The sequence below is a fragment of the Arvicola amphibius genome, chromosome 12, assembly GCF_903992535.2.
Source record: "Arvicola amphibius chromosome 12, mArvAmp1.2, whole genome shotgun sequence".
NCBI classification, from domain to species: domain Eukaryota; kingdom Metazoa; phylum Chordata; class Mammalia; order Rodentia; family Cricetidae; genus Arvicola; species Arvicola amphibius.
The window spans coordinates 9,079,209-9,104,936 of NC_052058.2; the positions used below are offsets into that span (position 1 = coordinate 9,079,209).

General features: G+C 42.1%; 1 protein-coding gene across 1 annotated transcript; it reads left to right on the forward strand.

Moving 5' to 3' along the window:
- Window positions 1–772: 772 nt before the first annotated feature.
- Window positions 773–24,710, forward strand: Lyplal1 (lysophospholipase like 1). Its single transcript, XM_038349777.2, has 5 exons — window positions 773–897; window positions 3,916–4,015; window positions 13,447–13,616; window positions 23,023–23,138; window positions 23,793–24,710. Exons 1-5 carry the CDS (start codon window positions 804–806, stop codon window positions 24,030–24,032), a joined length of 720 nt encoding a protein of 239 aa, XP_038205705.1. The 5' UTR covers window positions 773–803; the 3' UTR covers window positions 24,033–24,710.
- The last annotated feature ends 1,018 nt before the right edge of the window (window positions 24,711–25,728 follow it).

Consider the following 25,728-nt stretch of genomic DNA (forward strand, 5'->3'; position numbering starts at 1 on the left):
ACATGAATCAGAATTCCACCTTTGTTAGGACCAACAGGGACTCACTGATATACATACACCAAGCATCCTGTCCACCCATCTGTGTGGAGATGGGTATGGAAGTTGTTGTAGCCTTTCTAGACCGTGATTACCACTGTGGACATTGGTGTAGAAGCCTCTGTCTTGAGTTTCAGATTTCCTATCTTTAGGGGAGCAGTGCATCCAGAAGTTGTGGGTCATATATTCCACACTTATTTTCACAGTACTTCCTGCTTCCATCAGCCATGGATAACAATCCCCAGCTTGTACTCATTCCCACCAGTCATTGCCCACATTTTTGGTAACAGCTATGCCAAAGAATGTGAAGTCCTCACTCATTAAAATTAGACCTGTCTGTTAACTATCAGAAAAAAAAAACAAAATAAATACACAAAAAATAAATTACTATATGGCTGACACTCTGTATGCAAAAGGCTATGAACATCTGGTGTAAGCCTCCAAGTGGATGGTTATAAAAAATATGATTATATCTGTAAAATTTTGAAGGCAGTAATATTCTCCAAATGGGGTGATTCTGAGCTTTAGAACTGCAGTTTAAACCCTGCAGCAAATTCTCGGGACAGGGGTCTATTCTCATCATTACATAAAGCAGCCTGGCGCCAAGAGATGCAATTCTCAGCAGAATGCAAAGGTTGCTCACTCCCAACCTCAGGTAAAGAGAAGGCTGCCTTCCTCAGCGCATGCGCAGACCCATGCTAGCGCTGCGTGCGCGGCCCCGAGACGTTGAGGGGCGTGGCCACGAGCCTTGGCTTCTGGGTTCCGCCATGGCTGTGTCACCCAGCGCGGTTCGCCTGCAGCGCTGTGTGGTGTCGCCCGCCGGGAGACACAGTGCCTCGCTGATCTTCCTGCACGGCTCAGGTGCAGTGCACCCTCTTGGTCTCTGTCCGTCCAGCGTGCTGCGGCTGGGGAAGCACCCTCTCCACCGTCCCCCAGAGCTCCCTAGGGCTCCGCCTGCACCCAGGGTCGGGAAGGGGGCTGCCACCTCCCGGGAGGGTTTCCTCTTTCTCCATGGCAGTCTTTGCCTTTATCATGCTGCCTTTCCTGGTGTCCTGGACCCCTCCACCCACAGCATGGTCACCAGGGCAGTCTTTAGCCCATCCCAGGTTCAGGCACACCAGCTCAGCAGTATGAGTCTCCAGGCACAGGGACCAACTACTGTTTTCATTGTCGACCATCCCTGATCTGACCCATGTACTCAGGCCCCACAGGACTTGGAACTCATTTACAGCCTGTGTCCTTTTTGCTTGGCACCACCAGGGTCCCCATACGCTTCCCACCTGTCTTTTTTGGTGTTGCTTCTTCTTGATTTCCTTTTTTGTCCTCTGTCATTAAATCTCTGAGGTAAGTACAAAGTCATCTCCATCCAGGGAGTACCCCTAGAGAAAAAATAAGAACCCGTGTTTTAATTCTTGCATCCACAGTTCTTGGCTGGCCCAGGGTAAGTTCCCAGGAAAGAAAAAAAAAATGCTATTTTTTTTTAAATTTTCTTTTAAAGAAATGAGATCCAGCCGGTGTCCTCAGGGGGCCTACCTAAATTTAAAAACAAAAACAATTCAATTAATTTGAGTCAGCCGTGGACAGGGGATCACAAGATGGTGCCTGAGCTACTGCCAAGTGAATAGTAAGGAAAGGGAAAAAATGTGGTTGGACATTAGTAAGGCATTTGCAACTGAAGGGCTTGTTTGAGCTGAGACACGTGTAGGCTTACAGGGAACGGCGGCTAGAACACCCAAGGGTTTGGAAACTGCTAGCAACAATGTGAGACGGCCTCTTCATTTCAAAAACGGGTCCTAGAAAAGTTTGCTGCCGCCGTGAGTGGCGGTGAGGCTGGGATTTGAGCACAAATGTCTGACTCACAATTAATATTCTGGGAGGGGGAGGGAAACCCGGAACTGTGATGTATCGCTTTGGAAATAGAAGATGAGGGTTGAGCACCTGTGAAGGGAAAGACTTTTGGCTGATGACTTATAGCTTTATAGCCAGCTGAGCAGTGGTTATTCAGGACCCCAGGAGCGATCTGTGATGAACATCCAGAATTCCCACATAGTAATATCTTCTCATAATTAATTCAGTGTCTTTAGAATGAACTAGAATTCGTTCTTTTTTTTTTTTTAACCCCTCTGGACCATTTTGCTTAATGCTTCCTATTTTTCAATTTCAAATAACTGACATTTTTATAACCTATAATGCATGTCTGAAATCAGAGTCATTCATTCTGAGTATATTTTATACATTGCACACGGGTGTATGTGTGTGTGAGAGTGTGTGTATAAAACTTTTTTTTATTTTGTACATTGGAAAAAGAATTCATCTAAATAATTCTTCCAGATGTGCAGATACATTATTCTTATACAATTAAATCTCCGTTGAAGTATAAAAGACTCCTTTCGGCAGAGGCCTGTCCTGTTAGTTTTTATTGTCATCTTGAATCAGGAGTCCCCTGGGGAAAGAGAATCTCAATTGAGAAACTGCCCAGTTCAGGTTGGCCTGTGGCTTTGTCTATAGTGAATGGTCTTGACTGTTGATTGATATAGGAGGGCCCAGCCCACTGTGGCCATTGCTATCCCTGGGCAGGTATCCTGGGCCATCTAAAAAGACTGTTTGAGCATGAGCCACGGGGACAAGCCAATAGTCAACTTTGCTCTGAGGTTTCTTGCTCTGTTCCTATTCAAGTTGCTGCCCCCACTTCCCCTTGGTGATGGACTGCTAGCCAGGAGAGTAAGTTGAAATAAACCCTTTACTCCCAAGCTGGCCTAGATCTGTTTTTATCACAGCAACAGGAAGCAAACTAGAAGGAGGCCTTGGCCCTCCAGGTTGGAGGGCAACAATTTCACATTGGACTTGAGCACATGTTTGTGTTACAGGGACAGGAAGCATTGGCTTCTGGGTAATACAAATATAAACAAACTAATTATATGGTTTTACCATGGTTTGGAATAAGGTACTAACTTTTTTTGTCATTTGAAATATTTTCTTGAGAATTTCATACATATAGACAACGTGATCCTTGTGAGTGGATGGCTGGCTGAGTGGGGTTTTCTGTCATTCATTTGTCTCTTTCACCCAAGGCTGAAGAAGTGTTTGGAAACAGATCCCATTTAATAAAGACATCTGGTTTAGAATATATGGGTAAGAATATGCCTGCAAGTACTAGGGCCTGAGTTTGGATTTCTAACGTCCAGGAAAAAACTGGGCACCACTTCTTGTGCCTGCTACCCCACCACTGGGGGAGACAGGAGGGTCTGTGGGGCTTGCTGAACAGCCAACCTAGTGAAAACAGCAACAACAACAAACAAGCAAAAATCTATGAGCTCCAGGTTCAGGGAAAGGCCCTGTGTCTAGGAGTAACGCAGAAAATCATGTAGTGGAACCCGATGTCTTCTGACTTCTGCACATTTACATGGGCCTGTCCATCCATTACACACACACACACACACACACACACACACACACGACAAGGACAAAAAGATAAAAATCTGAAGTCGCGAAGTTTACCACTTTCTCTTCAGTTGTATATAAGACACACTTAGATCAGTGGAGATAGAAAAAGAACAGTGTTGGACAACAGCTGAGCAGAATTCCTCTCTAGGAGAGTCAATTATACCTGTTATAAATGAGGGAAGCTGAAACTCAAGCCTAGGTATGGTCTTGTAACTGATAAACAATACATCCGGATTTACAATAATAAGGATTATTTCTACTGTTTATGCTTGGTGAACTAATTCTGCCTGCTAAATCTAAACAGCTCTTTTTGGCACATGGAGATTTTTTGCAGTCTCTATTCAAGCCTTTATGTGGTCTAGGAGGTACAAATCCCTTTGAAACACACTGTTACGAAGATGTTTATCTGACTGCGAATTCTGTAATTTTTTTCAGGTCATTCTGGCCAAGGACTGAGAGAGTGGATCAAGACAGTGCTAAACCAAGACTTAACATTCCAGCACATAAAGATTATTTATCCAACGGCTCCCTCCAGGTATGCAATGCTTAATTTCACTTCTCAGTATAACTCCATGGCATAAAATATATATGTATGTGCCAGCGAGATGTTTTTAACTTTAACTCTGTATTTAAGGTATTTTAAATTAGGGTCGTCAACTCCCACCTGTAAAAATGCATGCTTTACTTCGAAATTGGGCTCCTTGGCCAAGCTTTCCAGGCGCCGAGCCCTTCTCTCCTGCAAGCATACGCTGCCGTTCTGACTGACCCCTTCTCAGCACACTCTGCCTCCTGCAAGCCTGCACAGTGCTCATGGTTTAAACGCCCCCCTTTATCTCACACACCCCAAAAGCAAACTGAATAACTTCTGCCAAGATAGTCTTTCTGATAATTTAGTTAAGCCCAGGTTCATAATCTCTGGAAAACAGTTTTATAACATTCTTTCCAAACTTCAAAGGATGTTAAATACTGTTGGGCTCTTTGAATCAGCAAACCAGGATAGACATGAGGCATGGGCCTACTTAATATTTAGAGTGGAAATCTGTAGGTGCATCCAACAGAATTCATAATCATGGGAGTGGAATAGTTTTGAAGCCATGGACAGCTTTTTATAAATATTAAATAATCATCCACGTAGTCTTTTTCACAAACTCTTTTTTGCATAAACAAATATTGTATTGTATCATGCAACCCAATCTGATTTCTCATAATCTGTTCTCATTATTTTTCTTTAAGCCTGCTTAGTATTCACAGAAATGCTGGACTTTGATTTTTCTGTCAACCTTGTACTCACAAGAAAATAAACCAGGATTTCAAGAAACTTCTTATATTCACCAATAAGAACTTATTTCTCTAGTTGATAGAGTTGAACAGTTATAGAACAGACTGTAAAATAGAAGATTCAAAAAGTTATTTTAATGTAGCTAAGCTTAGGGGGTTGGTAGCGTGCACAGATATCTGTTGATGGATTGATGCTAAGAGCTTGTTTGCCTCTGGTACCCAGGGTAGGTGCAGTTGGAAGGGAATTCTGCTATTTCTGTAGGAACCGGGAGGATGGTGTGTTTTAGGCTGGTTGTAAATGGAGGTGATAAAATAAGGTGTTTGAGACGTGAGTCCAAGAATTTAACAGTTTTTATCTCTTGCTAAGAGTTTAATGATTTTTATCTCTTGACTTTCACATGTTATCAATTGTAACTTGAATTCTAGGTCAGTGTTTTTCAAACTTTAAACCAGTAGTATTTCCTATTTACATATCTTCACATACACTGTCATTTGTAGGTGTTTGGAAGTGTCTGTCCCTCTAGGTTTGTATTATATCTTCTTGAAATGTTTGATAGCACTTAGAAAAGTCACCTGAACTTGAAGTTTTCTTAAGTTGGCAATGCATTTATTTTCTTTTGTAGAATCAAGGTTTTCAGATTTCCTGCACATTTTTAAGGCAGTGTCAGGGATTTGGTGGAATTTGTCTTTGACTTCATGATACTTATTTTTATTAATTGAATTTCTGCTTACATATTTTATTTCAGTTCTGATAGTAATATTTTATTATTGTTATTGTTATTATTATTTGTGTGTGTGTTTTGTCTTATCAAGGGTTACTAGTTGATCTTTTTTAGAACCAGTTTAGGCTTGTCTCTTTTCTGTTTGGTTGTAGGTTGAACACAGAATCTCACTGTGTAGTCCAGGCTGTCCTAGAACTTGTGATCATTCTGTCTCTGTCTCCTGAGCACTGGGATTACAGGTGTTCACCATACCCAACATCATTCTTTCTGTTACTTTTCATTTATATCTATTAGTTTTCTTGTTCCATCCTATTTATATTAGAGCAATAATTTTATCACTACTCTAGCCAAATCCCATCATGTTTTTTTTCTGCTTTATTTATGTTGGAAGGTTTTCTATCATCTTCATGTTCCCTGTATAATTTTTGTGTAACAAATCACCCCCAGCAACACTTTTATTATGGTCACAAATTTTGTGGGTTAGGAACTCAGAAAGGGCACAATAGTGGTGACTCAATCCCAATTCTGTTGTTTTTGGGGCTTCTCCTGGGAAAGCTTGAAGACTGGGTGTGGCTTATGATTTGTCTGCTGGGAACTGGATCCCTCATCTGAAGGCTTACTCACATAGCTGGCAGTTGATACTGGATATTAGCTGGGGCTTTCCTGCAGCTTCTGCACCCTGGACCCTGTATTGGGCTTCATCATTTGGAAATATATACATATATATTTATAATTATTATTTATATAAATATATATATGTATATATTTTATACACACACATACACACACACACACACATATATATTTGAGTGTGTATAATTGTGTGCATGCTTATGCACATGGCAGCCTGTTGAGGTTTATTTTGCTGTTAAGCCCCATTAAACCTCTCAGGGTCCAGCTAAGATTTACTATAGCAGGTGAAAATCTTTATGTAAATTTGACTATTAAAGCAAAGAATAGATGTTATCACTCTAAGGCCTCATGGAAGGTCATTCTGTTGCCCATGCGGGAGGAAGTTACACTGCTGAGCTGTTTTGGGAATGAATCCCATTTTAAAGGGAGGAATTATGGCTTCACAAGGTTTTTACAGATTTGACAGTGACCTTTCCAAGAGGCAAGTGTTCCCGCAGCTCTTCTGAATGGGTTTCTCCATGTGGATGTGTATGTATCCACTTCCTGTAGAGCTGTCTATTGGTCTGTCAGCTGTGCACTCCAACAAAAGCCAGAGGCTATTCTCCACCTTGCTTTTTGAGACAGTCTCTCTCAACCAACCTGGAGCTCACCAAGTAGGCAAGACTAGCAGGCCAGCAGGTTCTACGGACCTGACTGCTCCTCTCTTACCTCCTCCCAACCCCAGCACTCCTGGCTTTTACCTTGGTGCTGAATTCAGATCCTTGTGCTTGTATGGGACCCATCTCTCTAGCCCACCATTGGTAGTCCTGAGCTGTGTCATAGCCTGGAGGCGTGGTTCCCAGAGGGGATACCCTCAGAGAACTCAGAAGTGAGCAGGGGCAGAGCTTATGCACAAGGAAACCTGGTTAGAAGTAAAGAGTGTAGGCCTTTACCTCTTGCAAATGTCAGCCACGCTGTGGAAAGGGTTTGTGTGGTTACCATTCTGACTGGATGCAATCAGTGTAATTCCTGGACCTTCTTAGTCAGGAAGCCACTTAGAAGTCTGTTAGTGATTTCCATGAATTGAGGGTTATTGCAGGTGTCTAATGCTTGCTGATTTCTAATTTCATTTCATTGCTATCAGATAAAATATTCTATATTTTCCCAGTCTTTGGATTCTCCCTGCGACTTTATGGCTTCACGAAAGTTCTATCATGGTGACTCATGTGTATTTTTATGTATAGCATTTTATGTATAGTCCAAAAGTGGCTGATAGTGTTACTGAAATTTTATATATATGTTCAATAATTGTTTTTAAGTGGTTCTAGAAGTCATGAGAAGAAAGCTTTAATAAATATCTTTTTCTTACAAAATGGTAACTCTTAACTTATGGTAACAGCCCAAAGTGTAATTTCTGTAATAATTATATACTGCCCAGCAGCTTTCCTATACTTATTTTGGAAATTTTTCATTACTGTATGTTACTTTGATTAGTGTTGCATAGCAAGCCTCCAGCCTTTTACTTTTAGCTTGTCTGTCCATTAAAATTATTTAAAATGTGTTTGTTACAGATGGCATATGACTGAGCTTTGCTTGTATATTGAACCCATCTGATAGCTTCTGTCTTTTAAATGATTTGTTTATCCATTTATATTTAATGTAACATTGAATTTATAGGTTTGAATACAAGTTTAGTTTTTTTTACCTGTGTTCTATTTTCCTTATTTTTTGCACCATTAAATTTTTTAATATTTCAATTTAATTTAATTCTCTGTTCTTTTTGTTCTTGATTGTGGTAAAGCTCAATATAAATCACAGACCTTACCACTTTGATTGAATTTTAGAACTTCAGGTCACTTAGGCTCCTTTTCCTTGTCCCCTTTATGACTCCCATGCCTTTCATCTACACATGCTGAGAACACATCAAGCAAGATTATAATTTTGTTTTTCGTAGTAATAAACGCCACCAAGAACCTAAGAGTGATCAGTGGTTTATTATGTTTGCTCAGCGTAGTCTGTAATAGCATGTCATTATATTTTTGCTAAATTGTGAATTACCCTTTTGTCTATAAATACTCCTTTTCCTTTGCTATAAATCGGCTAAGCAGGAGTATATTAAATAAAAGTCAACAATAGTGTGCTGTGTTAATTAAAATGGAAAAATAAAATAGTATTTTTCATTATGTTAATTTGGACTTTTTAACTGGAAGTACCCAATAAATATTTTTATTTTTGTGGCAAATTTTAACTGTGTTTACAACCACAGGTTTTCTTAGTTTGGATCTAATAACAGAATTTCCATTAAAAATTAACAATGTTTTATAGTCCATTTATAATTTTCATGGATAAATTCTCTTGGTGATTTGAAAAATTCTAAATCTCATCAGGCTTGCGTAAGCCTCTACACGGTGACTACACACTTTTCCACATACACTGGGTGCTCAGCATCCGCAGTAAGCGTGTACTCTAAAGCAGACTTAGATGCTTATTTTATTGGTTTATATATTTAATGTTCATATGGGGAGTACACATATAAGTGGCATGCACATGCATCTGAATGCAGGTACATGTGAAGGCCAGAGGTCATCTGCTCATGCAGACTGAATCAGAAAGGCAAACCATTACAGTTTCAAATAATGATGAATGCCGTGAAGGCCTTTAAAGTAAAGAGACAGAGTCAGCCTTACAGCATAGAGGCCACACTGGAGAGCCAAGGGCTTCCTCTGAGAAGGTGACTTTGGTTTGAGACTAGTGGGAGCTCAGCACAGAAGGACAGGAAGAGCATGCAGGGAAAGGAAGACCAATGTGATGCTCCTGGATCAATGGTGAGCTGGTCCAAGTAACTCGACCCTAGAGCATGCTAGGGGAAATTGTGAAACCAGGTCCAATAAAGACGGGAGCCAGGTTGCTATCAAAAAGACTGCAGATGATCTTTTGTTTTTTTTTAATTTTAGGGGAGGACAGACCAAAATAAAAATGGATATTCAGCTGAATGCCATTTTATTAAAAATAAAAAAGTCTTTGGACATTTATTCTGGGATAATACTTTTCCAGTGTGTAATGGGTCGATTGATTGATTGATTTAGGAGTCACACAGATGCTCCTTGCTGAACATATTTGTTTATTGTGGTAATGTCTGAGCTGCTTTTATACCAGCTAATAAAGTGATTTATTTGAGGAAGAAGTGAATGAGTGTAACACATGTGCCAGGCCTTTCAGCTGTTTAAAAAACAGTCTTTTATGCTTTATTTAAAGGTTATTCTAACATCTTTGGAGATTTATGTACTCTTGATTGTTTTCTTAGCAAAAAAAAAAAAGTTCTCAAGTCTTTTTATCCCATTAAATTATCCTAATGATTCCTTTTGAATAGAACATTTTAATTTTTTTCTTATAGAAATGAGAGACCAAAACCCTCCAGCTGGGTAAATTGGGATTTACATTGGGCTGTGTACACCTCAGTGGAGCATCCATCTAGATGAATTAAATAAGGCATTGTCAAAGGGAAAACGAGGAATGAGAGTATCATTTTTTCCCATTAATGGCTGCGTTCCCAGAATGATTCACATTTTAGCCTATGATATCATCCTTATTTAAGTGCTTAGACAGACAAATAAACAGTCAGAGAAAAGCAGAGGAAAGTGGAGAGGGGAGCCGGAGTTGACTCAGAGGGTGACAGTCTGATTGGAACGTTAGCGAGGGCTGTGCGTCTGCTCTGGAGCTGGGCTTCCCTGTGACTTCAGTGGCAGTGTGTGACAAGGATTTGATCGGAGTACCTGCTTTTCATTTGCAGTGGGCTCGGGGCTAACCTCGACAGGGCCCCTGGAGGAGGAAGGCTTGGATGATTTATGCCTTCTCAGAGTACCTGAGCTATCTAGAGCCGAGCAGCTTCCGGGGTCAGAGGGGAACTGAACTGAGCTACAGTGGGATTTTATCTTTCCCACAGCAACCGAGGAGATGGGTAGAGCGCAGTGGAGAAGAAGCCTGGAGGGCTCAGTCTACAGACATCTTCCCCCTTCCCAGGGTTCTCTCTTGCGACATCAATCTACTGCCAGTCTTCTGAAGGGAAAGCAGAAGCGGCAGAATGGTGGACTTTTACCACCTTTGCCGAGGCCATTTTGAAACATGTATTAAGGAAAAAACTGTACCTTTCATTCCAGCAATATGATTCTTGGTCTCTGTTCCATAATTAAATATATATGTTTATTTATGTCACCCCGTCCACAGGGACTAGAATCTAGGTACTATGTAAATGATCATCAGGGGAGAATGGGAGATTCAGTTCTAAAGTAGCTTCTCACCTTTGATCATAAAACGTTTATGTAATTATTTGGATTCATGGGGTAGGGATGGATTCATAGTAGTGGTGGCAAGGAAATGGGAGAGGGGCCAAAATGCACAGAGACTCCGATGAAACTGAAAGAACAGCATTCGCTAAGGAAAGGGCACATAGACGAGGGCAGTAGAGGTGGACCTCTGCAAGGGCTGTGGAGAAGAGCGCACAGCTGCCAAGCAGAATGCTTTTGTCAGCTCTGACAGGCAGCGGTGCTCCGAGGAAACATAGTCATGAAAGGTTATGTGTTAGTATATGTGACGGGAGCACTGAAGGGAGGGGCGTTCCAATGCTTAAAGCCATTTGCTGCTATGGAGAGTGAGGTGGTAAGGGAAAGGGTGAGGAGATGAGCAAAACTTAAATCAGATTTACTCTCTAAGCAGCCCAAATAGTACATCCAGGAGCTAAGCTAATCTGTATGTGTATATTCAGTAAGACACAGTGGCACATCAATGTGTTGGTCCATGTATTTATACATACACAAGGCAGGGAGATTTCCAGTGTGTACGCACTGATGGGAGTATGCATCCCGTGCATTAGAACACATGCAGGCTCATCCCGCAGGGTGCGGAGATTTCCAGTGTGTACACACTGATAGGAATGTGCATCCCATGTGTTAGAACACATGCAGGCTCATCCCGCAGGGTGCGAAGATTTCCAGTGTGTACGCACTCATGGGAATATGCATCCCATGCATTAGAACACATGCAGGCTCATCCTGCAGGACGGGGAGATTTCCAGTATGTACGCACTGATAGGAATGTGCATCCCATGCATTAGAACACATGCAGGCTCATCCCGCAGGGTGCGAAGATTTCCAGTGAATATGCACTGATGGGAGTATGCATCTTGTGCATTAGAACACATGCAGCAGGCTCATCCTGCAGAACGGGGAGATTTCCAGTGTGTACGCACTGATAGGAATGTGCATCCCATGCATTAGAACACATGCAGGCTCATCCTGCAGGGTGCGAAGATTTCCAGTGTGTACACACTCATGGGAATATGCATCCCATGCGTTAGAACACATGCAGGCTCATCCCGCAGGGTGCGAAGATTTCCAGTGTGTATGCACTCATGGGAATGTGCATCCCATGCGTTAGAACACATGCAGGCTCATCCTGCAGGATGGGGAAATTTCCAGTGTGTACGCACTGATAGGAATGTGCATCCCATGCATTAGAACACATGCAGGCTCATTCCGCAGGGTGCGAAGATTTCCAGTGTGTACACACTCATGGGAATATGCATCCCATGCGTTAGAACACATGCAGGCTCATCCCGCAGGGTGCGAAGATTTCCAGTGTGTACGCACTCATGGGAATATGCATCCCATGTGTTAGAACACATGCAGGCTCATCCTGCAGAATGGGGAGATTTCCAGTATGTATGCACTGATGGGAGTATGCATCCCGTGCATTAGAACACATGCAGGCTCATCCCACAGGGTGCGGAGATTTCCAGTGTGTACACACTGATAGGAATGTGCATCCCATGTGTTAGAACACATGCAGGCTCATCCTGCAGGATGGGAGATTTCCAGTGTGTATGCACTGATAGGAGTGTGCATCCTTTGCATTAGAACACATGCAGGCTCATCCCGCAGTAGCATGCATCACACGGTGCCATCAATCAGCAGAAGATGGCAGTGCTTGCGTTTTGGTTTCATCTGAGTCAGGGCACCTTTCTTGTTTCTAGGATTCTCTCAGCTTCTCTGGGAAAGTTTTAGATACAAACCAGGTTCCCAGAATGAACGTTTGTTTTCAGTAGTCCCATCAGCAGGGAAAAGTGGTGGCATGTACCTGTCTGCCAGTGCCAGCGGCTGCCTGGCACACACTGGGAAGGCCATTGGTTATGCTGCACTTCCCTGTGTGGTTTCAGAAGAGAAGTGCAAGGAAGCAGGTCAGGGCCCGGCTAGTTCTCTATTCCTGACCTTTATAGTTCTAAGTTACACTTCATTTTCTTTTTCTTTGTCTTTTTTTTTTCAAGACAGGGTTTCTCTGTAGCTTTAGAACCTGTCCTCTGTCCTGGAACTAGCTCTCGTAGACCAGGCTGGTCTCGAACTGCCTGCCTCTGCTTCCTGAGTGCTAGGATTAAAGGCATGTGCCACCACCGCCCGGCCACACATTAACTTTTATCTACATGGCTTGGATAGTGAGTGCCTACCTGAGTCTGAAAAACAAAGTGGAAGAGATAGAGTTGAGTAGCCAGCATCCCAGAGAGTCACTGTGATTGGTTGAGATGCCTTTCAATCATTGTGAGTATTCTGTTGCTGCTAGCTCATGTGGCAGTCTTATACATAAAGCTGACCATGCATTTTGTTATTAAGTAAGAAAACAAGAGCTCACCAGGAAAAGGGCAGTGCTTCTGGTCAAACCTCCTGTCCCTTTTCTTGGGCAGCCTAGCCTTCTCCATGTTTTAGCTGCGCTGCCCCGACACAACAAAGCATCTCCCAAATTGTCTTTATTCTCCTTCACATTTACTTCTGATGACCTAGAGGTTAGACCTGAAACCTGTAAGAGCATTGAAATTGATTTACAAGGATTTGGAATGTGCACAAGTATGGGTATAAAACTGGAAGGTCATTGCATAGCATTAATGTACACAAATGGGCTAATAGTCATAGCACCGTAGCACCGTAATGATCCTACCTCCTAAAAGTAGGTAATGGATTTGTAAGATGGCTCAGAGGCTGAGGGTGCTTGCCACCATGACTGAAAGCCCGTGTTCTGCAACCTTCGTGGTGGAAGGAGAGAACTCACACGTGCAGATTGTGCTGTGAACGTCACATTGCCCATGGCACACCTCCCCACATAAATGAATGTAACCATTAGACAGCTCAATAAAGATGGTGAACCAGCTTAGGAAACATTAATGGAATAAATATAAGAATGGTTAGTGTAGGCTGTGGGGGGCATTTTCCATACAAATTCTTTAATATAAAATTCAGCAGAAATAGTACATTAATCTTGAGAAATTAAAGCAACCATTTTAATACCACTTTTTGTTATTTGTTTTAAACAGGCCATATACGCCAATGAAGGGTGGGCTTTCCAATGTGTGGTTTGACAGATTTAAAATCTCTACTGACTGCCCAGAACACCTTGAGTCCATTGATGGAATGCGCCAAATTCTCACCGAATTGATTGATGACGAAGTAAAAAGTGGCATCCAGAAGAGCAGGATACTAATAGGTGAGGTCTTTATAACATTGGTAATGTATCCCACTTCTGTCTAATTACATTTTTGAGTTATGTTTGTAACATTGTTTACAAGTACGTGAATATTGCTTGCCGCATTCACAGTTTTGGATAAGCTACACATGCAGCTTTCAAAAATATTAGAGTCATAAACAACAGCTCATGAAACTTTCATTGATTTTCATTTTTAATAATGACTCCTTTTCAGCTTGTTTATTTGTTTTAGACAAGGCATTGCTGTATAGCCAAGACTGACCTCAAAATTCCAGTTCTCTCTCTTCCACCTCTCCCATACCCAGCAATAGGAATACACCATCATGCCCTAGCTAGTCTGCCTTTTTTATGATAAATAATTTTCTACTTTAATTTTTAACTGAGATTGTCTATTGCAATCAAAAAATAATTTTTCTTTCATGTAGCTGGGGTCTTATGAATATAAGATTAAACTGCTCGTGCCATGATTGAAATGGTGTGAGAATGTATTGTCAAACTCACAAGCACAAAGTCTTTCTAGCGAGTGTCACAAAACCAAAACATTGCTAACCTTGTGTTAAACATGTCACAGTGAGCCCTGTTCCCAAGGGCATTTAAAGCTTTGTGTAAATTATGTACTAAATTCTTCTTTGACTGAAATCATCAAATATATAAACTAGAGAAATTTCTATTTAATATATACATATGCAAGATGAGATGTGTAATGTCTCTAGTACAGAATGTTTTGGTTGTACAAACTTATAACCACTGTATTTGATGATGAAATTATAATGTAAATTAAATCTCTCCATCATGTGCTAAGTAGCATCAAAATATACTTAGAAATCTTCTAGAGACTGGATTAAAGTGTTAGTGCTCACTGAGGTGCTGTGCTGCTGAGTGAGTTACCGAGTTCCTTCCTGTTCACTGTTGAGGGATTGTTTAAGCACAGATTACTGCACAGTGCCTTCCTGCTGGCGTTACTCTAACGTGTCTGTTAGAGTCTACACCAGCTGCTGAAGCCTGTGCATTTGCTCATGCGTGTGCATCTGTGTGTGTGTGTGTGTGTGAGAGAGAGAGAGAGAGACTCAGTGAAAAATCAGAGTTATATGATCAAAGCACATAGTTGCAAAATCTCTGTGATTTGGAGGACGAAAAGGAAAGCATTAGGTACAAAATGGTTTATTTCTTCTTTCTATGCAATGATGACCAGAGTTCTGACTTCTTACGAGATACTGTGTTCTAGGGGACCCTGTCTCTGAGATTATAGGTAAAACCATTGATACTTTATAATAAGTTCTGCTTCAGATCTGGGGCAGGTGCCAGCACATCTTTCCCTGTGTGTCCTGTGATTGTGTCAGCTCAGTTAGAAATAGTTTTCCATACTGTATGTGATCTGCCAGCTCTTCCGGGGAGTTTGTCTAAAGCTGGAATGGTGTTTAGCCTTTTATTCCTAAATTGTTCATGAAACTTAAGGGTTGGAGTAGTAAAATTTCTGAAAATCTCCAATGGGATAGGAACAGAAGTCAGACATTCTAATGTAGGAGTATTGTTGGGGAAAAGACTGGAATATGTGGGACAGATTGTATGGAGAGAGAAAAATGGTTTTAGGGGCTAAGGACTGCTTCTGAGGAAAGATACCCCTCCAGCTGATCTGGAAGCAGGGCAAGAATTTGGTAAAGTAAGAGAGAAGCCTGCTTGTGGAAGAAAGCAAGGGACCCACCACATTCCCATTGCAGCAAATGGTGTTTTGGCGTGCACGCCAGGACTTAGCATCACCAAATTATACACAGAGAACAGGTGATGTGTTGGGGTGTTCACTTCACAGAGACACCAGGCATGCCGCAGAGGTGGCCTGTGAATGTCACTGGGACAGCAGGAAGCAAACATGATAGATAACGAGATTCGTGGAACAATAAGCTGACTGAGATGTGGAGGAGAGATAAGATGATTCCAGAGAAGAGTACAACTGGCTGTGGAGCAGGCTATTAAGATGCATTTTCCAAGTGTGATGCAAAGGACTCACATTGTTCTCTTAATAGAAAATAGAAAACCGTAGTAAAGAAAAGACCTAGGTGCGGCGTATCATGCCCGTCTGCGCTCTATGCGCTGCCATGCAGTTCATGAACCGGGCAAGGGGCTGGAGATTGAAACACACAAAGACACACAGACAGGGACAGGGGTCATCCTTGAAACAGGAATGCCCCTTTATTGTGTACCAGAGCCGTTTGTATAGGGATCCTTAACTGATAGCCATGCCCCAGCCAAACACACCAGAAACCACTCTCCTGCCATCAGGCTCCTGAGGGTCTCGTGCTCAGAGCAGCTGCAAGCTGTCTCAGAGCAGAGGAAAACAAGTTGTTTACAAGAAGTTCAGGATCTGGGGGTTCACAGTTACCAACACCTAGGCAAAAATTTTGCTGGGGGTACACGTCTGATACACAGCTAAGTCGATTCATGGAGACATTCATGAATCCTCATCGGGAACATTAAGAATATAAGGCAGTGTTCAGTTTGCTTGTTTTTCGCACTATTTGCAGACAACACAAGTCGGAAAAGGTTATGATAAAACACGGTCATGCAGTTACTAACTTTCCACTTACTTTCTGGAAGTTGACCAGCTAGTCCCTGGTAGAAGCAGTGCTGATCCTGTACTGTGAGGACATTTAACAGCATGAAATTGGCCTGTGTTCTGGTTTTCTCACACATTCATTGTGAGTGCCCATGTGTGAAATATGAGCACATTTTATAGCCAATGCACACCTCTCGGATTTATTTCATGTACTTCTGTATGTTTTTATTTAAGAAGAGAAATAAAAACGGAGAGTGAGAGACTCCAGTGTGCACTGCTGTGCCGGGAGAGCCTAGCAGTGATGGCAGCAGTCTCCCTTAGCTGCCACTCAACCCATAGCAGCCATTACTCAGCAGTGCTCTGTTCAGAAAAGTCTTGAAATCATAAGCTTTTCTTCTTTTCTTCCTTATACAGTTGTCTCATTGAGCCTTGCAATGAGAAAGATAGGAGATAATTATTTTCATTTCACCAGTGAAAGGACTCAAAGTCAGATATCTTCAGTGACAGAGAGGGAACCTAGAACCCAAGCCCCTTGATTTAGTCAAGAACTTTCTACCATAATCAGAATCCATTCCTGGCCACTAGGTGGTGACAACTTGTTAAGAGAGAATATTGATATAGTTATGTCCCATTTTGATCTAGGATGTATAGAATCTGACATCAGAATTTTGATCCTATGAGTATATGATCCAAATCTTGCAGTGGGGGGAGTGAGTGTTTATAGGATCACACTTATGTCACATGTGTGACCTACATACTCATCATGAGAGGCTCCCTTAAAATCATCATGGGCCATTCATAAAACTGCATGTTATAAAGCCATTAAATTTGCTGTCTACACGTAGAAGGCACTCAGGAAATGTTTACTTATTTTTAAATTTAGATCTTAACCTTCATATATCTTACAATCCCATGGAAAGATTTCTCATATGAGGGATCCTCATAAGAAAGCAAGATACAATATAGATGAGTCCAACTGTTAAAACAAAATGTGATAACCTGCTAAACGGGTTTAGGTACTACGAACTTCAGGATTGGTTTCCTTTATTTGTTATATCTACAGAGGAAACACTTTACAGAATGAGTGTGTGTTAATATATTAACATTATAATAGGATTTAAAACAAGTAAAGCAGGCACCTGGAACTCACAAGATGCAGTCATTTTCTGAGCCCTCCCTCGGGTCCTGCCTGGAGCTGACACGTGGAATGGTGGCATGATGGGATTGCTCCCTCTACATATGTGCAAACACATGTATTTTAACCAACTGAAAATGACTCAGGATCCTTTCAGCAATGCTTGCCAGGCCTCCGAAAGCTTTGTTGGGACTGTTGTCCTAAAACTTTTCCATAAAAGGGTGGAGATATTGTAACTTGCAAACTTGATAGGGGAGGAAGTGCAGAAATAAACACGGTAGGCATGACTTGTCCGTTCCCAGACCTCCGAGCCTTTCCTCGCATTTGCAGAGTGCTAGAGCGCCATGGGAAAGTAGAGGGACAGGAATTTGGGATGGTGGTGAAGCTTATTGCCTTTAAAAAAAAAATCTGTTTCCATGGTTTTTATCATTAAGAATTTGCATTGAGATTGAACACATTAATTTTCCCAGTATAGATTTTTTATAGATTGTTTCTGTTTTATTTTATATAAAGAGTTCATAAAGCCAAGTTTATTATTTTTTAACATGTTTTATTCAGCTTGTTAATCTTAAGTATATGTTAAATTGTTACCTCTTACTACCTTAAATACTTCACCAGCGCCTATAAATGCACACCATAACCGTTACCCACAATGCGTTTACTATTTTCTATTTATTTACTGAGTGGTCTGTTGTGGGCTGGAGTTTAGACTCCTAGATGAAAAATTGACTCAATAACTGGTCCTTTGTGTTTAGTTTTCTCCTATGACAGAAAATATACAAAGTTCCTTTTCACAGTGTCCCATGCTAGAGGTGACAGTGCTATCAAAGGCAGCAAGTGGGGAGCTATGATTACCTCACAGGATTGTAAATGGGTTAGGGACTTGAAATGGGATCTTAACAAGATTTTGATATGCCCTTGTCCCTTGTTTTCTGTTGTGATACACACACACACACACACACACACACACACACACACACACACAGCTGAATGCCTGTAGGAAATCTTTGTGTTTTCTTTCTTCTCCTTTTTCTTTTTCTTCTCATCTCTGATTCCTTTCCCCCACCTCCCAGCCCTCTCTCTTATTTCATTTCCTCCCTCAGGCTAGTCTCATCAAAGGACACTGACACCACACCAAGGCACTAGATTTCCTACTTAATAAAAAGGAAAGGTCAAAGGTGCATCATGCGTAAAGTTTTGTGGTTTTATAACCACGTTAGAACACGTTTTGGCCTATTTGTTTGTTTGATTTATGCCACATTTTTTGATGATCTTTATCTTAGTCTGAGGATTATCTTTTATGAATTATTTCCTCTAGCTGAATTGGATTTTGGAAAGTTGTTTTCTCTGGTACACTTAGATGCTCTTCATTGTTTAAGTACTCTGACACTAATAACTGTGGCTCTTTGAAATCAAATTTAGGCTACCTAACAAGCTTAGTCTCCCATCACGGTAGCTGTCTTTAAGTGGCCATTGGCAGTGTTTGAGAAGATGTAATTCAAGCTCTTGAGTTTCTCAGAAAAGAACAGCTTTGTCGTCTTGATGTCCATAGAAGATGGGTTCATCCCAAATCATGGCCATGCTCACATTTAACCCGTGATGCTCAGCTTTGAATTGCTCACCACAGCAGCTGTAGGTCCCAACATCTAATCTGTGGCATGAGCACACTTTAAATCAGACGTTTGTGGTGAGATTTTGCTAGTGGCCTGGGACTGATGTTTTTAAGAAGACAAATTGTAAATGTTCGGGGCTGAGCAGACTGCTCACTCACTCTGAATTTCCTTTTCTGCTGTGTTGCTGTGTTGTTCAGGTTGACCTCAGACAGCCCTCCTGCCTTCTCCTCAGTGCTTCGATAACAAAAACACGCACCATTCACAGCCTCAACCATAGAGACAGTTCTTTAAAACTTTACTATCATCTCAAATTAAATTGCCAGAAAATGACATTTCCTGACGATAAATTTGCCTCCTTGCAGAAATATCATTTTCAAACTTCAGTTTCCATTAACTTCATTTATCCAGTGAGTATTTATGAAGCTCCTGCTGTACCCGGCCCTGGTCTAAGCGTAGAAGATCTTTCTTCTCCCGTGCATGCTAAGCCGCTATGCTCTTTATTGAAGACTGCTTTATTAAAGTGTCAGTAGCAGAAGTGGCCACATGCACAATGTCTGGCTTTTGAGTTTTATGTTTAATAAAGATCCACTTAATAAATTCCAGCAAGAAATTAAACGCTAGGAACAATTTCTAGCATGATTTATTAGGATTCCTTCTGTGAAAGAATATTGCCTGGCTACGAGGAACAGTCAGACCTCCAGCGAGGGCTTGAATTCTCACCCTGCCAACGTCTCGGCTGCTCCCTCCCTCCTCAGCCTCACACTTCCTCCCCTGCTCTCTGCCTGTGTGTTTCTCTCTCTGTCTCTGTTTCTCTCCGTGTGTCTCTGCTTCTCCTTCTCTCTCTCTCCCTCCCCCTTCTCTCTCTCTCTCTCTGTTTTTTATCTGTCTGTGTCTCTGTTTCTCTGTGTCTGTGTGTGTTTCCCTCTATGTCTCTCTCTGTCCTGCCTCTCCCTCTCACTCTCTCTTCCTTTCCCACCCCCCTCCCCCATGCACCAGAATCCTTTTTAGAGGCATAGCTCATGCTTAACAGTGTGCTTGCTTTACCATTTATACAAATGCATAAGACACGAAGGAAGAGGTCGAAGAGGTCAAAGAGGTGGGCCTTCCCGCTCCTGACCCATGAGGGTGGAGGAAAGCTGTAATTCTGTCCTGAGAAGTTGATCCTGCTCCTCGGCAAAAAACGGATTTGTATACTTACGCTACATGTAAACACGGAAAGCCTTTGAAGATTCAAGTTTTAGCACCAACCATACACTGTTGATTCAGAATCTGATGGAAATTCTGTCTACCCTAGCTCTCCAGTATTTCTGAAAATTAAGTCTTGGATTTTCATGAATGTATTCAGACATTCGGGTGAGACATGACACAGGCAGACTAGAAGAAAGGTTCTCATATTTTCAGTCCAACCATCTTTCTACCAAATTTTAAGTTAGAAAATATTAAGAGAGTCTTATAAAATATCAATTTCTAAAATACCAAATTAACAGACATTTTTGGTTAGTTGGTTGGTTGGTTGGTACAGAGAGAGGGTCTCATGTAGCCTAGGTTGACCGTGAGCTTCCGGTCCTCCTACCTCTATCTCCTTAGAGCTGTCAATATAGGGGCACACCGCCAGTGTAGATTCAGTCATACAGATGTACCTATTCCGTCGCCAGCATGTGCCTGGCACTGGTCTGGGTGTTTAGATAAACTAGCTAATGACCACATGCACCAGAGGGCACTGGCACTGCCAGAGGGTTGTGGTAAACACTCAGCCAGTTTCTGACAAGTGAAGGAAGACTTGCTGCTTCCTCTCGAGGTTGCAACATCGAGAACACTTGTGTGTCTTCTGCAAATCAAAATGAGAATTTTTGCTTCAGACCCACATAATGTTGACTACTGTGTAGAGTTCAGGAGAAAGAGGCCCAAAGCTAGAACTGTAACAACGTCATATGAAAATAACGATGCCAAGACTCCATTCTGCGCATCCACACATTCAATAACTGGGAATGCTTAGTCTGTGCCAAGTTCTAGGGGACACATCGAGGATGCATCATTGCGTAGATGCAGCTACAGCCCGCTGACTCTCCCCCCTCCAGTCCCCCCCCCCCGCCCCACGCAAGGCTCGCATATAAAGGTAAGCACACAGTGTCTTAAGATGTGCATACTCTCCTCCCTGGCTAAGCTGTTCCTGAACCTTCCTCTACTGTCTTTGCATCTGGGGATGGGTGGATCTGTCATCCTTTAAGGTGGTTCTTAAACTGGTCCACACCAGTTTAGCCACTAAAACACTAGATTCTAGTGCAATAGGTGAGTCCTGCTATTTCTTTCTGAAATAATAAAATTACAGGTATAACAGTCATTCTGATCATACCTGGTTATTACTTACAAATTGTGCTTTTTAGGAGAAATCTAAACTTTGCAATCTGCCCTCTTATATATTTGAATCCGGTGCCCTAATTAATAACAGCTGCCTTCCTGAAAGAAATCCTCTGAATAAATATCAAAGGTTAAGAGAAGGGACATTATGCTCTGGGACAAGGATCTGGGTCCCAAAAGTCTTGACTGTACCCCTAAAATTAAGGACACATCTCTAAGCAGGTCACCTGCTTTCTCAAGCCCCAATCTTCTTGATGCATGGAGGGAGAATCTTATGAATTCACAGCCCTCCTCAGAGGGCTGGCATTGTTTTTATTAGGTGAAATAAGGCAGTAGGCCAAAAATTAGGAGAGTGAATTGTGTAGCAGAGCATAGTTTTAAACCCTGTAAATGTGTGGTTTGCTTTCATTATTTCTCATGGAATACAAACAAGATGCTGTCAACTCTCGCTGAAGGCTAGGACCACCACACGGAGCTCTGAGCTCCAGCCATGTGCTGCGTCCCCGCCTCTCTGCTCTTGCCCTGCACGCCAGCTCTGGTCTGTGCTGCATGTGTTTTCTCCTCAGCATTCCCCTAAATAGCAGTGTCTCCGTGTGCTGTTTTCATCTGCCTGTTTCTAGTGACTGGCATAGTGTTCTGCACTTAAAGACTGAGGCAGGAGCATCATGAGTTCTGGGCCAGCCTGGGCTACATCATTAAAAAAGGGGTGGCAAAGTTATTCCAGCCCTTGGAGCCCTTAAAGTTGTTAAGTAAATAAATGTTTTTTCTCATATAGATGAGTTCATTTGATTTTATCTTATCATTTTACAAAATAATACCATAATCCCAAAATGCTTGACCTAGATCACCAATGTTTTTAATCACCATTCCTGATGCAGAGGTCACCAGGCGTCTGTTATGAGTAAGATAGCAGAAACAGAAGTGTTTGTGGAGCCCATGGCACAGCGACTGACACACAGAGGAACCATAGGTGTTGTGTCAGGGTTCCTAGAAATAAAACTCAAACTCAGGCAGACACTGGAAGTTTAGCTAAGTCAAATTCGTAGTATGATTGTATTTCCAATTATGATAAATACTTTTCTTGATGGATGTGATTGCTCTCCTAAATCTGACCTCTTGTGTAATCCATCTCTTTACCACTGATGTCTTGGCGTTATTTCCTCACAGCAGGGCTGGTTCTCTGAGACCTGAAGCAGACTAGTGGCTTGAATACAAATTGTCTCAAAGGCTCATATATTTGGATGCTTAGTCTCCAGAGAATAGAACTGTTTGAAAGAATGAGAAGGATTAGGAGGTGTGGCCTTGTTGGAAGAAGTGCTTCACTGGGGGAGGGCTTTGAGGTCTCAAATGTCTACATTGGGGTCAGGCACAGTCTCCCTGATTCCCCTCCCCCATCTCCCAACATGAGAATCAGCTCAGCGTGTAGCTCTCAGCTGCTTCTCCAGCACTATGTCTGCTCACCTGCCACCATGCTCCCTGCCATGATGATCATGGACTAACCTTCTGAAACTGTAAGTGAGCCACCAGTTAAGTGCTTTCTTTTGTAAACATTGCCATGGTCATAGTGTCTCTTCAGCAACAGAGCAGTGGCTAAGACAGAGGCTGACATTCTTTTTAGGAGTGTATTTCTTTCCCATCTCCAGATGTCTTTAAAATGTTTGTGAAAGATTGGTACCTACCTTATTTGGAGGTATCATGTGACCTGTGTGTTCCTCTTTTTCTGATAAGCATGTACATTGTTTCCTTTAGGGGGATTTTCCATGGGAGGCTGCATGGCGATGCATTTAGCATACAGAAATCACCGAGATGTGGCAGGAGTATTTGCTCTTTCTAGTTTCCTGAATAAAGACTCTGCTATTTACAAGGTAAGTTCCAGGTTTAAAAAACAAATACAGCATGAAGCATAGACACATTGAATCCAAAATAAAGTTGATAGTTAAGCAATAAAATGTGGTACCTGGTCTATATAGATTAACTGTCCCTGGAACCCGTGAGCAATGTTCTCATGTTGACTCCAGGAAGCCTCTATGTTCAGCAGTGCCACCTTGAAAAGGAAAAAGGACAGTTTTAGGGAAGGGTATGCTTAGTGTTACGTGACTCCTTTATACAGAACTAGAATGTAGAAGACTATAGTCAGACTTGCTTATAATGAGCCTGCTCAAAGGTCAGTTATAAAGCTAATGCAGTGTCCAAGCTTATGGCTGTTTGTTACAGCTCCATCACCAAAAGTCCAACGGAGCATTTGAATTGACTTTTCCCTCCAGTTGGGCCTCAGCTCCCCCTTTCCCCATGAAGAAGTCCGTCTATGCAGTTCACTCCTTGCTGAGGAAATGCCTTGTTGGTGCGAACATAGGGCACAGACCCACAAGGCCCTCCCGGAGGCCCGCCCACTGGCTTCCACTGCATACCTGGCCCTGCTCCTCCTCTGGAGGGCTCCCTTGTTCCCTTAGAGCAGGTGAAGTAACCCCCTCCCCCCACCCAGGATCTCCTGCCTAAGTGAACTGTCTCCCACCCCCCAGGATCTCCTGCAAGCTGAGGGCGCGCTCCCCGAGCTGTTTCAGTGCCACGGCACAGCAGATGAGCTGGTTCTTCATTCTTGGGGCGAGGAGACAAACTCAAAGCTGAAATCGCTTGGAGTGAACACGGTCTTCCACAGTCTTCCAAATCTTTACCATGACCTGAACAGAACTGAGCTGGAGAGGCTAAAGTCGTGGATTCTTAGGAAACTGCCAGGAGAGACTGATGGGCAGAACAAATGAATCCTCGCCGTCATATTGATTATTTTCTTACATTTAAGAATATTTCCTTATTTGATCCCCACAAAAATTAAGGTTTGTGAAACATCCAGCACTCCCATATTATGTGAATGGAATTTATGATATCTGTCTGTTTTCTTTCAACAAAATTGCCCCAAGAATTACCCCGTTGTAAATGTCAACTGTATTTGGTGGCTGCACAGATGCCTTTTATGGACACACTGCACTTTGCTTGTCCATTCACTGCAGCTTTGGGTCACTTCCTGTGTGGGGCTGTTGTGAGCATCCGTCCTCACAGTGGCGAGGCTAGGCAGTGTATTGCAATGTGACCTGAACCTGTATGGCTGTTTCTCAGTGTATTGTTACCATTTTCCATTCCAGTCAGTAGGGTGGCTTCTGATGCCCAGTTCTTCACCATAATTCCAATTTGGCCATTCTAGTGGCTGTGTGGTATTTGGTTTCCAAAGTGTTTGACCTGTAAGGCATGGTCGATTTCCATTTTCTTGGTGATACAGTGTCCTACACTGGAGGATTTTCCCACATTTTGTGAATAATCAGTTTGTCCTCCCCAGTTTGTTTCTAGATTCTTTATGAAAAGTGATTTACTGTTAAATTATAAGAACAAAATATGAATAAATTTACTTATTAAAATGTCTAGTTCCATAAAAGGAACATATTAGAGGTTGAATTAATTGAGATCAATATCTGGCATTGTTTTTTAGATGAGTTATTATATACATTTAATGATCTCTAAGTACTTTAAAACAAACATACAAAATAATAAGTCTTTTCATGGTTTTCACCCACATGCATTGTACTTTGCTCACATTTTTTTCCTCATAAGCCTCCCGGCACCTCCACCCACTGGTCCACTTACTCATGTCAAATAGTCCCTTCTGTTTTTATTTCACATACGTGTGTGTGTGTGTGTGTGTGTGTGTGTGTGTGTGTGTGTATGCGCGCGCGCGTGCGTGCGTGTATGTGGGCATGTGTGTGTGTTGCTTATGAGAGGACACATGATAATGTGGCACTTGTTCTTCACCACTGAGCCATTTCTCCAGCCCAGGGTCAACCCAATAGTAAATGAATAGCTTCTTTCAAAAGTGGGGTGACAACTACATGAGGAACTCAAAGTCCAAACTCCATGTAGAAGCCACCTCCCTTTGCCATATAGACAACCTCAGTTCTACAGACTGGGAAGTCCAAGATCAAGACACAGGCAGAATAAATGATCTGGTAAAGACTTGAGACTTGGGTCAAGATGGTGCCTTGCCTCATGATAGAAGGGGAAGGCAACAAACACCAGGGTGTGGTATTCGGTACTTGTTTCATTCCTGGACTTGACAGGAACTGGACAAATGGTTTATTTTGGTTCATACATGGAAGATAGTTGGAGACTACCTGGTGTCCAGAAGAGCTCTTACCTTTAAGTGGGACTTCTGTATATAACTCTCCCCACAAGGCTAGGGCATCATGTTAGAAGAGGAAGAGGAAAGATTGTAAGAGCCAGAAGTACTGGACATCTGCAGTGAAACTGTTTCCTAAAAAATGGCAGGGCCATTGTACACATAAACTCACAACAATGCATTCACAAGATCAAGCCAGCAAAAATCCCAGCATGAATGGGAGGGGTTCACAAAGTTCCACCCCTAACTGGGGAAATATTAGCAACTAGTGACTGCTGGGAATGAAGCTTTCT

Bases quoted from the DNA above. Each gene is read 5' to 3' on its own strand.
- Lyplal1 (XM_038349777.2), top strand. From the start codon at position 804: ATGGCTGTGTCACCCAGCGCGGTTCGCCTGCAGCGCTGTGTGGTGTCG. The intron at 898-3,915 runs GTGCAGTGCACC...AATTTTTTTCAG, and splicing joins GATCTTCCTGCACGGCTCAG to GTCATTCTGGCCAAGGACTG. The intron at 4,016-13,446 runs GTATGCAATGCT...TGTTTTAAACAG, and splicing joins TATCCAACGGCTCCCTCCAG to GCCATATACGCCAATGAAGG.